Source organism: Ranitomeya variabilis, chromosome 2, assembly GCF_051348905.1.
Source record: "Ranitomeya variabilis isolate aRanVar5 chromosome 2, aRanVar5.hap1, whole genome shotgun sequence".
In the NCBI taxonomy this organism is placed as follows: domain Eukaryota; kingdom Metazoa; phylum Chordata; class Amphibia; order Anura; family Dendrobatidae; genus Ranitomeya; species Ranitomeya variabilis.
The window spans coordinates 20,294,100-20,310,464 of record NC_135233.1 but is presented as its reverse complement, the minus strand read 5'-3'; the positions used below and the strand labels follow the sequence as shown (position 1 = coordinate 20,310,464).

At 43.5% G+C, this 16,365-nt stretch overlaps 1 protein-coding gene across 1 annotated transcript in view; it reads left to right on the top strand.

Moving 5' to 3' along the window:
• Positions 1 to 8,476, top strand: part of LOC143803642 (uncharacterized) — a 239,484-nt gene extending 231,008 nt beyond the window's left edge. The window contains 4 exon segments of the mRNA XM_077281424.1: positions 497 to 620; positions 736 to 833; positions 2,174 to 2,225; positions 6,339 to 8,476. Coding sequence (XP_077137539.1) covers positions 497 to 620; positions 736 to 833; positions 2,174 to 2,225; positions 6,339 to 7,180 — 1,116 coding nt within the window. The 3' untranslated portion in view covers positions 7,181 to 8,476.
• The last annotated feature ends 7,889 nt before the right edge of the window (positions 8,477 to 16,365 follow it).

Below are 16,365 nucleotides of genomic sequence, written 5' to 3'. Positions count from 1 at the left end.
TACCAGATGTGCAGCATCTGAAACAACGGATACTAGAAGCCTGTGATAGCATTTCTTCTGCGGTGTTGCTATCAGTGTGTCAAGAGTGGGAGAAGAGGGTAGCATTGACAATCCAATACAATGGTCAGCACTCTAAACACATTTTATAAGTGTTCATAAACTTGTGAATAACTCATGAAAGAATAAAGTTACGTTAAACGAAAGCACACCATTGTTTTTCTTGTGAAATTCTCAATACGTTTGATGTGTCACATGACCCTCTTCCCATTGGAAAAAATAAAGTATCCAAAATGGCTGACTTCGAAATGGCCGCCATGGTCACCACCCATCTTGACAAGTTTTCCCCCTTCCATATACTAATGTGCCACAAACAGGAAGTTGATATCACCAACCATTCCCATTTTATTAAGGTGTATCCATATACTCGTAAATGGCCCACCCTGTACAATAACGCCGGGGGAGGGGTGTGCTAATGGCGAGTCATTGTGTGTGTCAGGTTCCTATAAGGTGTCAGGACGTCACCGTCTATTTCTCCATGGAGGAGTGGGAGTATATAGAAGGACACAAGGATCTGTACAAGGACGCCATGATGGAGGATCACCGGTCCATCACATCTCCGGGTAAGAGGAGACCTTCCTGGGTTGTAGAGAACAGGTCTGAGAGTCGTCTAGGTTCCCCATCATCTGCTCATCACATATAGACAATGTATTCAGTCACTGCGGTTATTTCCTATAGATGGATCCAGTCCGAGAAATCCTCCGGAGAGAAGTCCCAGTCCTCTATATTCCCAGGATCGGCCAGAGAAGGAGGAAGATGTCCCCCGGGATCATCAGGTAGATGAGATGCCTACAAATCCTCTATAGCTGAAGGGGTTGTCCAGGCATGTAATTGTGATGACCTATACTCTCAATATCAGATAAGAAGGAGGTCTGGCACCTGGGGCCCCCAGTGATGAGCTTTTATTAGCTCTTGCATACTTCAGCTCTTATTTGCTTAAATGTAAATATTCAACCAGTTTGAGTTCTGCAGAAATTGGAAGCCAAATTATCCCCTTATCTAGTTCACGACCAAACACTCTTTTTTTTTTTTTTTTTTGTGCATGCAGAATTAAGAGCTTTAACATTTTTCTCATTCAGATATTCAAATCATTTTTGCATCTTTTTTTCGTCAAACAGGCCTAATTATAATGTTATTTACATTATTTTCTTTTTTTCTGATATTGCGGTAGGGGGAGATATAACGAGAAAAGAGTGAATGAGGGTTTTTTTTTGTTTTTTCTTTTCATGACCAAAAAGGACCACTAAAATAGATTTTAAAATGTCTTCCTTTTCCACAGCAATCATTTTAAAAACCGTATATTTTATTGGTTTGTTTTTTTAATAGACTAGAAACAGCAACTCAGATACAGGAGGAATCTTTCTATTTTTTTGCTAATTTTTTTTTCTTTTTTAGTCATTTGTTTTTCATTTATTTCACATATTAAGCACACATATGGTCATAACTGACTTTTGGAGGCATTACAGCATTTAAGTATATTTTCTGTGTATCTTATTTCCCCTGTAACTATAGAGCTTGTATGTTAGCCCCAGTTACAGCCTCCTGTCTCCATAGCAGAGCTGATTGCTGTGAATGGAGGAGGAGGACGTCGCTTCTACTTATACTGTATGTGTACAACAGTCAGTACAGCAGATATGGTAATAAACCCTCTCTGCCTTTTCTATGGGAAGTCCGACTGCGGCTAATTTGGACCTTTGCTAGGGGGTCCATCGATTTCTATGCACCCCCATTGCCCAGCAGTAAACTTTTCAGCACTTTGTGCTACAGCACCTTTTATGTAGGATTGTTGGGCTAGCATATCTTGTGAAGAGATTCCTGGGGGGAGAACAGGATGCATGCTGGAAGATGGAAGGTTCAGTCTCCAGTAGTGATGAAAGGCTTCTACTGGTGCTACTGGCCACAGCGTCCAGTTCACGATAGACTGAGATAATTTTACCTAGAGAAATAACTGGATAATTACTGTCTGTGGAACATACGAAGTTAAATGTTAATGTTGTCTGATGGGAGGAGAACCTTCTCTTTTTCATGCAATTTGGTCTTTGATCTTCAGTGGGATATTCGATAAAAGACAATTCCTTTTTTTTCTTCTCATTCCTTTATGGTGGGATTCTTGCAGGAAAGCTCTGGTGGAACGACGAGTGGACTCGAAACCCCCACGTCAATGACTGGTAAGAGCCGCTCGTAAATCCTCTTTGGCTGTAAGTTTCTTTATTAATGTGATTAAGTCCTCATCGTTAACAATTCGTTTAGTGCCATCATATTCCCCGGCACTGGCAACATTTTATACAGTATGGACCGATACAGAAACAGTCACAAAGAATATTGGAGTACAAATGCCGAGTGAAGGCTCCATGCTAGGACACCATGACTGGTCACTAGGGTTGAGCGACTTTTGCTTTTTTAGGATCGAGTTGGGTTTTGTGAAACCCGACCTTCTCGAAAGTCGGATCGCGTGAAATCGGCCGATTCTACTGTAAAGTCGGGTTCCGGACCAGAACACGAAACCCAATGCAAGTCAATGAGGATTATCTTTCTCTCTCTCTCTCTCTCTCTCTCTCTCTCTCTCTCTCTCTCTCTCTCTCCTTCTCTCTCTCTCCTTCTCTCTCTCTCCTTCTCTCTCTCTCCTTCTCTCTCTCTCCTTCTCTCTCTCTCTCTCTCTCTCTCTCCTCCGTGCAAAGCATATGTTGTGTTTGACTCCGGAAATCACTGCAGCCCAAACGGTAATATGGCTCTATGACACCGCAGAAACCAGGCCGGAACCTATGTCATCACGCTGCCCACAATTAATTGGCTGAAAAAATGGCGGGGAAGGCGTCATTCAAAACGCGACTTTGGCGCCAAGATCGCCGACCACATGGCCGATCCCACGCTGGAGTCGGGTCGGGTTTCACGAAACCCGACTTTGCCAAAAGTCGGCGACTTTTGAAAATGAACGATCCGTTTCGCTCAACCCTACTGGTCACCACACCAGGTCCTCCCTGGATCCCAGCGTCCTGTTATAAGGTCTTTTTCTACAACATTGTAAATTATAGAATTTAAACAGAGGCACAAATAGAACGTGGCTTCCAAGAGCCATACCTTCTTTTTTTATATATTTCATCCTGCGTAACCATATGAGGTCTTGTTTTCTTTTGCGGGACGATTTGTACTTTGTAACAGCCCCATCCATTTACTGGAAAAAAAAGTAAACATTCTAAGTGTGGCGAAATCGAGAAGAAAAACCCCATGATTCCGCAATTGGTATTTGGGTTTTGTTTTCATGGCGTCCATTGTGCAGTAAAATGACCTAGTGATGACCTAATAGTATGTTTCTACAGGTCAGTACAATCACAGTGATTACAAACTTGCAATTTTTTTATTTATTTAAGTCATGAAACAAATGTGTAAATTGGTAAAAAAAAAAAAAGAAAATTTGCCATTTTTTAGAATTTATAATGTTTTTAATTTTTCATCAATGAAGCTGTATGAGGGCGTTTTTGGCACAGTGAGATAATGGTTTCATTGATTCCATTTCTGGGATAGACGGGACATTTCAATTGCTTCTTATTGCACTTTTTTGCACAGTTGTGCTTGTGCTGACCTAAAATCCCTGGCACGTCGGATTACGATTTTTTTCTTCGTTATGTCATTTCCCATGGCAATACCAAATATGTGTATTTTTGTTATATTTTTTAATATGTTTATTTTTAATAGAAGAAAAAGTGGGCAATTTGAATTTCAATGTTTTCTTTTAAAATTTTATAAAACATTTATTTTATTTTTTTTTGGTCCCCTTGGGGGACCTGAACCTGTGATCATCCAATAGCCTATACTATACACTCACCGGCCACTTTATTAGGTACACCATGCTAGTAACGGGTTGGACCCCCTTTTGCCTTCAGAACTGCCTCAATTCTTCGTGGCATAGATTCAACAAGGTGCTGGAAGCATTCCTCAGAGATTTTGGTCCATATTGACATGATGGCATCACACAGTTGCCGCAGATTTGTCGGCTGCACATCCCAAAGATGCTCCATACAAGGCAGGATGGATCCATGCTTTCATGTTGTTTACGCCAAATTCTGACCCTACCATCCGAATGTCGCAGCAGAAATCGAGACTCATCAGACCAAGCAACGTTTTTCCAATCTTCTACTGTCCAATTTCGATGAGCTTGTACAAATTGTAGCCTCAGTTTCCTGTTCTTAGCTGAAAGGAGTGGTACCCGGTGTGGTCTTCTGCTGCTGTAGCCCATCTGCCTCAAAGTTCGACGCACTGTGCGTTCAGAGATGCTCTTAGGCCTACCTTGGTTGTAACGGGTGGCGATTTGAGTCACTGTTGCCTTTCTATCAGCTCGAACCAGTCTGCCCATTCTCCTCTGACCTCTGGCATCAACAAGGCATTTCCGCCCACAGAACTGCCGCTCACTGGATTTTTTTTCTTTTTCGGACCATTCTCTGTAAACCCTAGAGATGGTTGTGCGTGAAAATCCCAGTAGATCAGCAGTTTCTGAAATACTCAGACCAGCCCTTCTGGCACCAACAACCATGCCACGTTCAAAGGCACTCAAATCACCTTTCTTCCCCATACTGATGCTCGGTTTGAACTGCAGGAGATTGTCTTGACCATGTCTACATGCCTAAATGCACTGAGTTGCCGCCATGTGATTGGCTGATTAGAAATTAAGTGTTAACAAGAAGTTGGACAGGTGTACCTAATAAAGTGGCCAGTGAGTGTATACTGCAGTACAGCTATATTGCAGTATATAGTAAACATCACGGTTTCCTACAAACACCAGCCACAGGCTAGTCTTCATTGGCTTACTGTAATGAAAGGCATGGGGGTCTTTATCAGACTGCCGCCTGTGATGACAACCCATGAGCACCCCACAATCGATGCACGGGGGAGCCAATGAGAACTTGGAATGGTGCGCCGATGTGCCGTTCGCTTTAAATTCCGCTGTAAGAGATTGAAAGTGGCATTTAACAGGTTAACAACGGCAAAGCTTTTAGAGACAGATGATGTCTGAATAACAAAGCCATCATCTTCTGGGAATGGGGTGGGCTCAACTCTTGAGCCTGCTCCATACGCCCATTATCAACAGGCCCTGTAAATATACAACACTCTTTGTTAAGGGGTTAATCATGTGAACGGTAGTTATATAATGGATGTGAAGATGCAAAACTAAATGGATTCATACACAGTTTCTAAATGAAGTAATTCAGTTCACTTAAATGGTATTGAAAAATACATGCAAAAGAATAGAAAAATATACAAAATAGCAAAAGAAGTACCAAAATATATTATCAACAATTAAAAGGATGTAACGTGGCGAGGGGCGATAGCCGTGGGCGAGGTCCTCGTGTTTCATGCCCAGTCACGCTACATGAAAATGAGGGTCCTGGCTGTGTGAGTGTGCTTCTGTTATCTGGGCGATGCGCCTCTGCAGACTGCATGGTGCCTCTGTACCGGGCAGGCCAGGACCAGATGTTACGAAGACAAGTGAGGAAGACCAACGTCCAAAAATAAACTTCTTGTTACTGAGCATGAGCTTGATAAGAGCTAATGTACATCACATAACAGTCACACTTGTTCATAAATGTTTCTCTAGGTGAAATCCACCTGAAAAGGATGTTTTGTGCGTGTGCCCTTTTGCATTTCACACCTATATCCTGAAAGCTGCATGAAACCATTTCATTGTGGGTATAAAAACTGAGGAAGAATGGGATACGGCACCGACTAGTATCTAATAGCCACAAGTGAAGATGTTAATTGTTATTTAACCATGAAACTCTTATTACACCCAGTCTAAAAAATCGAATCTCCCAAGTATGTTCATTCTCCTCTCTGTCGATGATGAATGTTATCTGACCATGCTCGTGTGCTAACCGAGTGACTTTGGCTTACTCAAATAATATGTTCAAGTCCCCGCGGCTGTTCGACAGCGACAACACATGTGGGGATTGCCGAGCAAACAGGAAATCCCTGCTTGTCTTGTGGCTGTTTAACAGTCGCGGGGACTTGAACATATTTTTCGAGCACACTGAAGACACCCGGTTAGCACCCGTGCGTGCTCAAATAACACCTTATCCGAGCACGTTCACTTATCACTAAACTACTTGTACTTGGGAAGTGCTGAATTCGACTCGTAGACATTAATATAGAAGAGTGCTCTTTACACGCGACCTTATTATTGTAATTTTTTAAATATTGTTGTCTTTTCCATTATGACATAATATATTGTGTCGTCCAGATAGAAACAGTTGCCACTAAGTTTTATTCGAGATTTTTTTTTTTTCCAGGTGAAGTCGAGATGAGATTCGCCAATGGACACCACCATTTTTCTCCCTACTATGAAGTAGAAATCAATAGCTCCAGAAGAGATAATTCTGGAATTCCTGAAGAATCCGTTTTCGGTCACAGCAGAGAACTGTCTACCGATACTGCTGATCGCAGGTCACTTTACTTTTACGAAAGGCCATTTTCATGTTTAGAATGTGGGAAATACTTTAGTCGCAAATCAAATCTCATGGAACACGTGAGTGTTCACACAGAGGAGAAGCCGTTTTTTTGTTCACATTGTGGAAAATGTTTTAGTCAGAAATCAAAGCTGATGAAACATGAAAAAAGTCACACAGCAGAGAAACCGTTTTCATGCTCAGAATGTGGGAAACATTTTAGCCATCAATCGGCCCTATTTGTACATCAGAGAATTCACACAGGGGATAAACCATTTTCATGTACTGAATGTGGAAAGTGTTTCAGTCGGAAGCCACATCTTAAGGAACATCTAAGAATTCACACGGGGGAGAAGCCACATTCATGTCCTGAATGTGGGAAATGTTTTAGTCACAAACCACATCTTGTGGGACATCTTAGAGTTCACACAGGGGAGAAGCCATATTTATGTTCAGAATGTGGGAAATGTTTTAGCTACAGATCGGGCCTGGTATATCATCTGAGTACTCACACAGGCGAAAAGCCGTTTTCATGTACACAATGTGAGAAATGTTTTGTCTACAAATCAGATCTTGTTAAACATGTGATAACTCACACGGGGGAGAAGCAATATTCATGTTCACAATGTGAAAAGAGGTTTAGCCAGAAACGAACTTTTATTAAACATCAGAAAACTCATGAATAAAAGAAGACATTTTAATGTTTAGGTTGTAGGAAATGTTCCAGGCTCCTCACAATAGTAAAATAAACATGTGGCCTGAAGTTATTGTGTTGAAAAAGTCTCCTGGGACACTTTAGAGATGTGGACATACCACTGGTTCCACGACCAAATCCATGTAATGTCAGTGTGTCTGGAATAAAGATTATAGGGGCTCGCCTACTGTACATTTTGCTACCCCACGTCATAAAAATTGGTGATGTGTTCAATATTTATTTAATCTGCTGTATCCTGGATTCTAAATGTAGAGTGATGACAATTTGTCTCTTCCGAGCGCCCCATAGGTGTTCGTTTGGGGTCAGATCATTGTTCACTATACCACTGAATTGCTGTCACCTTGTTCACATCAGTAAGTTCATGATTCCATCAGTGACTTATACCCTCCGACACCAGCAGCTCATGTTCCAACACTTGAGGACACGGCTACCGGCATGTCTCACTATGGGCATCATGTATTTAGAAAAATTAATTTAGAAAATTCCATGGCATCTACCATGAAACAGGAAAAATATATCTTTGAACCGTGTTAGCCAAGAAATAGAAAAATAATAAACATTTGACAGTCCTTAGTGGCTGATCTCTTTTAATGTCTAACTAAAAAAATAGTTACAAATACCATCACTCAGTTTTTTTTAAAAGTTCAACCACTGAGGACTCAAATTTTAATATTTTTCTACATTGAAACAGAGAAGGGAGACTCCGCAGGGACAGATCCTGGCAAACCAATGGGAAATGAAGAAGAGGGGGATTTTGAAGGGACAGTACAGACTATTCTGATTCTTGTGGACCCCACAGGGTCACTAGTGATGGGTCGTTGTTAAATAGTAATTATTCATTTTTACTCTCAGCTCTGTACTGAGTATATTTGCTGACATGACATTGAGGTTATTCTTGCACACTTAGCATGGGTGGATATCGTCACATGGACTCCCATGAATGGACACAACTTCTGTTATGTGAGCCATATATATTGCTACAGGACATTCAAGGAGGGGCTCATCACTCTCGCCATTCGGGGGTCTCTATGCTCAGGAGCTGATGTGCTCCTGGGGTCCACTATGTCCTGGACTTTGACATTAATGGATAAGAAGTTGACATGCGATTCTTCGGCCTACTTTAACTTGGAGGGACACTCATGGACAAGCAGCTGATAAAACTTCTACACAGGATCCAGAGAAAGATGGATGAATAAACCACAGCCAATATAATTAACTAATTCACATATTTTATATTTTGTTGTAATGATTCTTTGAGGACAGCCCAATAAACCACTACAATTTTTTAGTACCGTGATATTTTCTTTGGAGCATCGCATCTGGTAAGAAGTCCTGAATAAATAAATATACGGAATATATATATACTTAACACTGAAGTGATTCAGATAATCAAAAAGAGCCAGACTGACCATCACTAAAGGTCACCCCTTTACACAGCCCCATCCTGCAGTATACAGCCTCTCCAGTATACACAGCCCCATCCTGCAGCTCCTCACTCCTCATCTACACACGGCCCCAATCTGCATCTTCTCACTCCTCATCCATACACAGCCCCATCCTGCAGCGCTTCATTCCTCTCATCTATACACAGCTCCATCCTGCAGCTCCTCGCTCCTCTCATCCATACAAATCCACATCCTGCAGCTCCTCGCTCCTGTCATCTATACACAGCTCCATCCTGAAGCTCCTCGCTCCTGTCATCTATTCACAGCTCCATCCTGCAGCTCCTCGCTCCTCTCATCCATACAAATCCACATCCTGCAGCTCCTCGCTCCTGTCATCTATACACAGCTCCATCCTGCAGCTCCTCGCTCCTGTCATCTATTCACAGCTCCATCCTGCAGCTCCTCACACCTCTCATCCATACAAATCCACATCCTGCAGCTCCTCACTCCTCTCATCTATACACAGCTCCATCCTGCAGCTCCTCGCTCCTGTAATCTATTCACAGCTCCATCCTGCAGCTCCTCACTCCTCTCATCCATACAAATCCACATCCTGCAGCTCTTCACTCCTCTCATCTATACACAGCTCCATCCTGCAGCTCCTCGCTCCTCTCATCCATACAAATCCACATCCTGCAGCTCCTCGCTCCTGTCATCTATACACAGCTCCATCCTGCAGCTCCTCGCTCCTGTCATCTATTCACAGCTCCATCCTGCAGCTCCTCACACCTCTCATCCATACAAATCCACATCCTGCAGCTCCTCACTCCTCTCATCTATACACAGCTCCATCCTGCAGCTCCTCGCTCCTGTAATCTATTCACAGCTCCATCCTGCAGCTCCTCGCTCCTCTCATCCATACAAATCCACATCCTGCAGCTCTTCACTCCTCTCATCCATACAAATCCACATCCTGCAGCTCTTCACTCCTCTCATCTATACACAGCTCCATCCTGCAGCTCCTCGCTCCTGTAATCTATTCACAGCTCCATCCTGCAGCTCCTCGCTCCTCTCATCCATACAAATCCACATCCTGCAGCTCTTCACTCCTCTCATCCATACAAATCCACATCCTGCAGCTCTTCATTCCTCTCATCTATACACAGCTCCATCCTGCAGCTCCTCGCTCCTCTCCTCCATACAAATCCACATCCTGCAGCTCTTCACTCCTCTCATCTATACACAGCTCCATCCTGCAGCTCCTCGCTCCTCTCATCCATGCAAATCCACATCCTGCAGCTCCTCGCTCCTGTAATCTATTCACAGCTCCATCCTGCAGCTCCTCGCTCCTCTCATCCATACAAATCCACATCCTGCAGCTCTTCATTCCTCTCATCTATACACAGCTCCATCCTGCAGCTCCTCGCTCCTCTCCTCCATACAAATCCACATCCTGCAGCTCTTCACTACTCTCATCTATACACAGCTCCATCCTGCAGCTCCTCACTCCTGTCATCTATTCACAGCTCCACAGTGCACCTCGTCACTCCTCATTATTATTTTTTATTAGAACACCATTGATTCCATGGTGCTGTACATGAGAAGGGGATACATACAAAATACAAATAGAAATTACAATGAACAACCTAATAGTGACAGACGGGTACAGAGGGGAGAGGATCCTACCCTTACATTCTACAGGATAATAGGGAAGGAGACAGTACACTCCCTGACAGAAGTTATGTCGCTTATCCATGTTATGTAAATAAAAACTTATAACCCGACGTTAAATTCATCCATTGGTTGTATAAATTATTCTTTTGAAAGCTGAAACCTTCCGAAATGTGGTTTAGGTTAAGAAAATAAATTGGCATCAATGTAGAAATATTGATCAGTTAATAGACACAGAATGGTCAGATTTTGGCAAAACGGCCATAGTCCGTCAGACTTTTTCACCTACAAAATCTCCCTTGTCGCCTGCACACCGCACTTTAAGATGTTATGTTATTATCCTAATAATGGAATAAAAGAAACACATCAGCAAGGACCGGGTGAGTGCTCAAATTCTTTTAATTCTTGTGATCCACTTATATATACTCTATGTGAATGCACCACCCTGAAGCGATCCAAAGGAGGTATATGAGGTACTGGTCGGAACGACACTGCTAAGCTTTAGTAATTAGTGCTGAGTTCTTGTGTGCAAATAATCGTCATGGGTGACTTAAACATCTCCACTGATACCCCCCAGTTGGCAGCCTCTAAACTCCTGTCACTTCCTTCATCCTTTGGCCTCACTGTTGTGAATTCTGCTTTTGGGTTCCCTCCGGTGGTAGTAGGTGGTAATGCAGTTGTCCCTGGGTTGCAGTCCTGGTCAGGTGTGTCTGCTGATTGCAGTTCTGACTGGGGTATTTAGGTGATCAGGATTCATTAGTCCTTGCCAGTTGTCAATTGTTGTTGGGAGGTGTTGGACCTCTCCTGGTTCCTCCTGTCTTTCTGCCAAATCAGCAAAGATAAGTGTCTGTTTTTTTTTTTTTCCTGTGGCACACATGCTGTGTGCGTCACAATTCAGTGCTATTCTTTGTGTTTTCTTGTCCAGCTTAGATTGTGTCAGTATTTTCTCAGTCTTGCTGGATTCTCTGGAGTGGCAGATATACATTCCATGTCTTTAGTTAGATTGTGGAACTTTTTGTATTATCTGTTGTGGATATTTTTGGAAGGGTTTTAATACTGACCGCCTAGTAATCTGTTCTATCCTTTCCTATTTAGCTAGAGTGGCCTCTTTTGCTAAATCCTGTTTTCTACCTGCGTGTGTCTATTCTTCTCCTACTCTCAGTCATTATTCGTGGGGGGCTGCCTATCCTTTGGGGGTCTGCTCTGAGGCAATAAAGCACTTGGCACTCAGAGATTCATTTGCAAAAAACGTAAGAGTTTTGTTTATTTGTGCGACCAGTTCGAGAGTGTCTAAACGTTTTCGGTCATAAGACCTTCATCAGAAACATCTCTCATAAAGCTGGAGGCAGGACAGCGCAATACAAAAGGTATGAGAAACCCAATGTATGTGTGGGCAGCCCGGTAAAACCACCTCGGAGGTTCAGCGGCTTCTGGCTACACCGGCCCCTCAGTACCTCGGCTCCCCGGACCCGGATTATTCGCGCCATCTCCTGCAGCGGCCTTTTTGCCCTCCCAAGAGCGCTCTACCTCCCTCACAACCTTCAGAACCTCCGAGGTGGTTTTACCGGGCTGCCCACACATACATTGGGTTTCTCATACCTTTTGTATTGCGCTGTCCTGCCTCCAGCTTTATGAGAGATGTTTCTGATGAAGGTCTTATGACCGAAAACGTTTAGACACTCTCGAACTGGTCGCACAAATAAACAAAACTCTTACGTTTTTTGCAAATGAATCTCTGAGTGCCAAGTGCTTTATTGTCTATATACGGGTTGGATACCCTACTTGTGCACCACCCAGGAACCTTGAGTGCCGTGAACTCTTGACATGCTCTGAGGCAAGATAGCATTCCTATTTCCATCTATAGGGGTATTTAGTCCTCCGGCTGTGTCGAGGTGTCTAGGGTTTGTTAGGCACACCCCACGGCTACTTCTAGTTGTGGTGTTAGTTCAGGATTTGCGGTCAGTACAGGTTCCACCGACTCCAGAGAAAGTTTTCATGCGGCTCCAAGGTCACCAGATCATAACAGGGAAGCTGCCCTAAAATAGGGCTCGGAGCTCCCCTTCCTGGCCGGGAAGTGGAAGGTGTTGTGGGTGTGTAAACCTACCAAAGGAAACCTCACTTGTCTCCAGACATAGCACTATCCTCCCCGTGAGGAAGACAGCACTACTGTGGTACCCGAACAACCCAGGGACAACTGGATTACCACCTACTACCACCGGAGGGAACCCAAAAGCAGAATTCACAACACTTCCCTCAATAAAGATCCTGGTTTAGAGGCGGAGACAGCTCAGTTTGTAGCAGAAGTCTGTGTGCAAGGACAGACAGGAGTGGAGCACAGAGGAAAGAGAGAGCTCCAGGAGGCCATGAGTAGGCCTCTGAAGAGTATCAGTGCAAGAATCTGGGTACCGGGAGCCCGACGCTTTTGTGGATTATAAAACACAGAGCAGAACCGGAGGGTATTGTTCTTCAAGGACTTTGCCCATAATTACCTGTGGCACAGCAGCACCTAGGAGCCTGGAGTCACCGAGAACAGACCCCAGTTCACACGGCCCGAGCTGCCTGCCATACAGGTACCTGTCCTAGGACAGCAGAATGATTAAAGACCTTGTTGAGACACTTAGTGGCAGCAGGGACTTAGAGACAGAAAGCACAGAGTGGTAGGCTCACACCTGACTTACCCAGGGGAACTTGCTTGTCTCTGGACTGCCCGGACTTTTTGGCCTGCCCTGTGGTCTGGTGCCCTGGACTGTGGATGCTGAGGTCTCCAGTAAAGGTAAAGAGACTGCAACCTTGTGTCCTCGTTCTTCTCTGCACCACTCACTATACCACCATCTACACTCTGGGAAGCCCTGGGGATATACTTCACCTGTGGGAAGATATACCATCTAGCTGCCATAACATCACCCCAGCAGACCCCTTAAAGCAGCGTCGGTCTCCACTGACCGAATACCACAGGTGGCGTCATGAACATAAACTTTATTCCTTTAAAGACCTTTCCCCTTTTATATGGGCGCCCAGGGCCACGGACCGGGTCACAGCCACCGTGACATCCCCCTGTGAACACCGAACCCGGTACTGAGTACCCCTAGCCCGCGGGGCGACTCAATAGAGGCAAACAACCAGCAGGGAAGATGGCATCTGAGGATCTTTCTTCAATGCAAGCTTTGATACCTTCTACTTCAGAAAGTGATATTGATGATAGTGACAATTATGGTTGTGAATTTATTGTTCAGATCTGTTAGCTCGAGTCTTAGGTATGGCCGGGGCACCTCTACATTGGAGATAATTTAGCGGAAGACATGCCTGAAAAAGAAGAAAAAAGAATAAAAAGGTAAAGAAAACAACACAACAGGAGATGAGACTGGTCTATGTTACCCATCATGTGGGGCCGATTGTATAATCACCTCCAGGTGTGCCCCGCTTCCGTCCCTAGTCTTGTCTCTGAAGCAGGCCCAGAGGGTAAGAGTGGGAAGAGGAACGTTATGGCAAAGATAGTAGCAAGGAGAATATGACAGGCTTGGCTGCAGGGCTGAAAAGATCAGAGGCTCAGCAGTGGACAACCAACCCCGGGGGTCTGGCACTGATGTCTCTTCCCCTTGGAGGGTTGAAGTGGTTAGGACACTGGTCGTCTTTTGAACCACATGTTATTTGTGTTGACCGATTTCTTAGGATAGTAGAGAGCTGGCCATTGTCGGGTGTTAGGATGGACAGGGCTACACCTCGAACCACTCTGAGGGTGGTAGGATTCAATGATGTCGCTATATTTGATAGATAGGTAGAGTTGATGATGTTGGTCTAGTAGTGTTCAAAAGTTTTACAGAGGTGTAGAAAAAAATATGCAACATAAGAATGATTTCAAAACTTGAAGTGTTGATAGATTATTGTTATCAATTAATGATATGCAAAGTGAATGAACAATATTTTGTGCTATCACTCTTTGCCTTTAAAACAGCTTAAAAACTTTAGCACAGTACCATGGATGGCTGCCTAGAAGCATTCGGGTCAAAAATAAACTGAGATAAGTATTCCTCTTGCTGGGAGGAAATTCTGATTTTGGTCTGTTGGACACTGTATCAGGGTGAAAAACTTATTGGCATCAAATTCAGCCACAGGAATTATCCCAAGCAAAACTGTGAAAGCAGGCTAGCGATTGCCACCTAGAAAATGAACCAATGGTAAGATTAGTCCTTCAGCGAAAGGGAAAACCTGAATAAGGACTACAGGACTACTTCCTTCCTTAATTTATTTGGACCATGTTCATGTCCTGCCAGCCCCTCTTTGGACTCGGGTCTACTGTTTGTTCTTTCAACTGTTATATCTGAATCGGAGGGAGGTTACTTACCATAGGAGGAGACTGGAAGAGTTGTGTATGGTTAACCCTGCTGTATCCTTTGTGAATACCTTCATGAAGATCAACCTCTAAAACTTCTGGAAAGAGAGTTCTCCTCGATGAGTATTCACCTGCAGAGAATTGTTTCAGCGTTTCTTTCCGAAATGGGAGAAAGGAAGGCAAGTGAAGGATCTTTGTACACCGCATGGACATCTTTCGAATTATACTACCCTGGTTCTGAAGGTAATTCGCAAGTGGGGTCTAGGATTGTATGAAATCAGGTGAGCTCCTTGACAAAACGGTTCTGTTTTCAGAAAGTCTCTGGTACCGAAGGATTGCCCAAATCGGAATCTTGGAGTTGGTTCACATCCTTTGAATTCTATTAGGATCTTCTTGAAGTTTTGGGTCTTGGCATGGTGCTGCTTCCCTGGAAAGCTGTGTGCAAGAAACAGTTTGTATAGAAACCTTGAGGATTTGAACTGTCAATAAGAGGAGTCCAGTAACATGCTGGAAAGCATGGAGCACCTCCTGCTTACTTGTCTCTTTAATACAGAGCTATACAACTGGGAGAGTGCCTCCATTGAAAGGTCTAGGTTGGTCGATCCTTCTTAATAGTCCTGTGAAACATTAAAAAACCTGGGTAGTTGAGATTGGGAGACTATATTCTTAGTGTGTTTAGTTGTTAAGTACCATATGTGGAGAGTACGGTGCTTGAACTCCAAGAGGGAGGGAGGTGATTAGGAACTCAGTGACCTGGTGAAGGTGCATTCTCTGGTGTATGAGAGACTGGGCACACGTAGGATCTCTTTTATCTGGAAGGGTTTCTCATTTAGTGTGACCAAGTCTAGTCATCTCCATTGCTGGTGGTGGGATGTGGGTAGCACCGTTTTGTTTTGGTTAGGTAATATGTAGTATAGGGCAGGAACCAAGCTTGAGATTTTGTGAGTGAGGATAAGTTTTGTTTTGTATTGTTTTTAATTGTTTTTATGTTGTTCTGATTTTCGAGTATATAGTATGCTACGGGTTGAAATGTTATGTTTTATGTTAAATTATATTAACAGGTACCTGCTGCATTTTAGGTTTGGGAGTGTTTAGTTATACATTTTGTTGCCTTTTTATATTCCTCTTCTTGATTCGAGCAGTGTAACAGTTTTTATTGAGATTAGAGTTGTTATTACCGTATATACTCGAGTATAAGCCGACCCGAGTATAAGCCGACCCCCCTAATTTTGCCACAAAAAACTGGGAAAACTTATTGACTCGAGTATAAGCCTAGGGTGGAAAATACAGCAGCTACCGGTGAATTTCAAAAATAAAAATAGATACTCCATACCGTTCATTATTGCCCCAAAGGAGGTTCCATATAAAGCTGTGCCACATATAATGCTCCATACCATTGATTATTGCCCCATATATTATCCATATATAGCTGTGCCATATATAATGCTCTGCACCGTTGATTATTGCCCCATAGATGCTCCATATATAGCTGTGCCATATAGAATGCTCTGCACCATTCATTATGGCCCCATAGATGCCCCATATACAATGCTCTGCACCGTTCATTATGGCCCCATAGATGCTCCATATAAAGCTGTGCCCTATATGCTCTGCACTGTTCATTATGGCCCCATAGATGCTCCATATAAAGCTGTGCCCTATATGCTCTGCACTGTTCATTATGGCCCCATAGATGCTCCATATAAAGCTGTGCCCTATATGCTCTGCACTGTTCATTATGGCCCCATAGATGCTCCATATAAAGCTGTG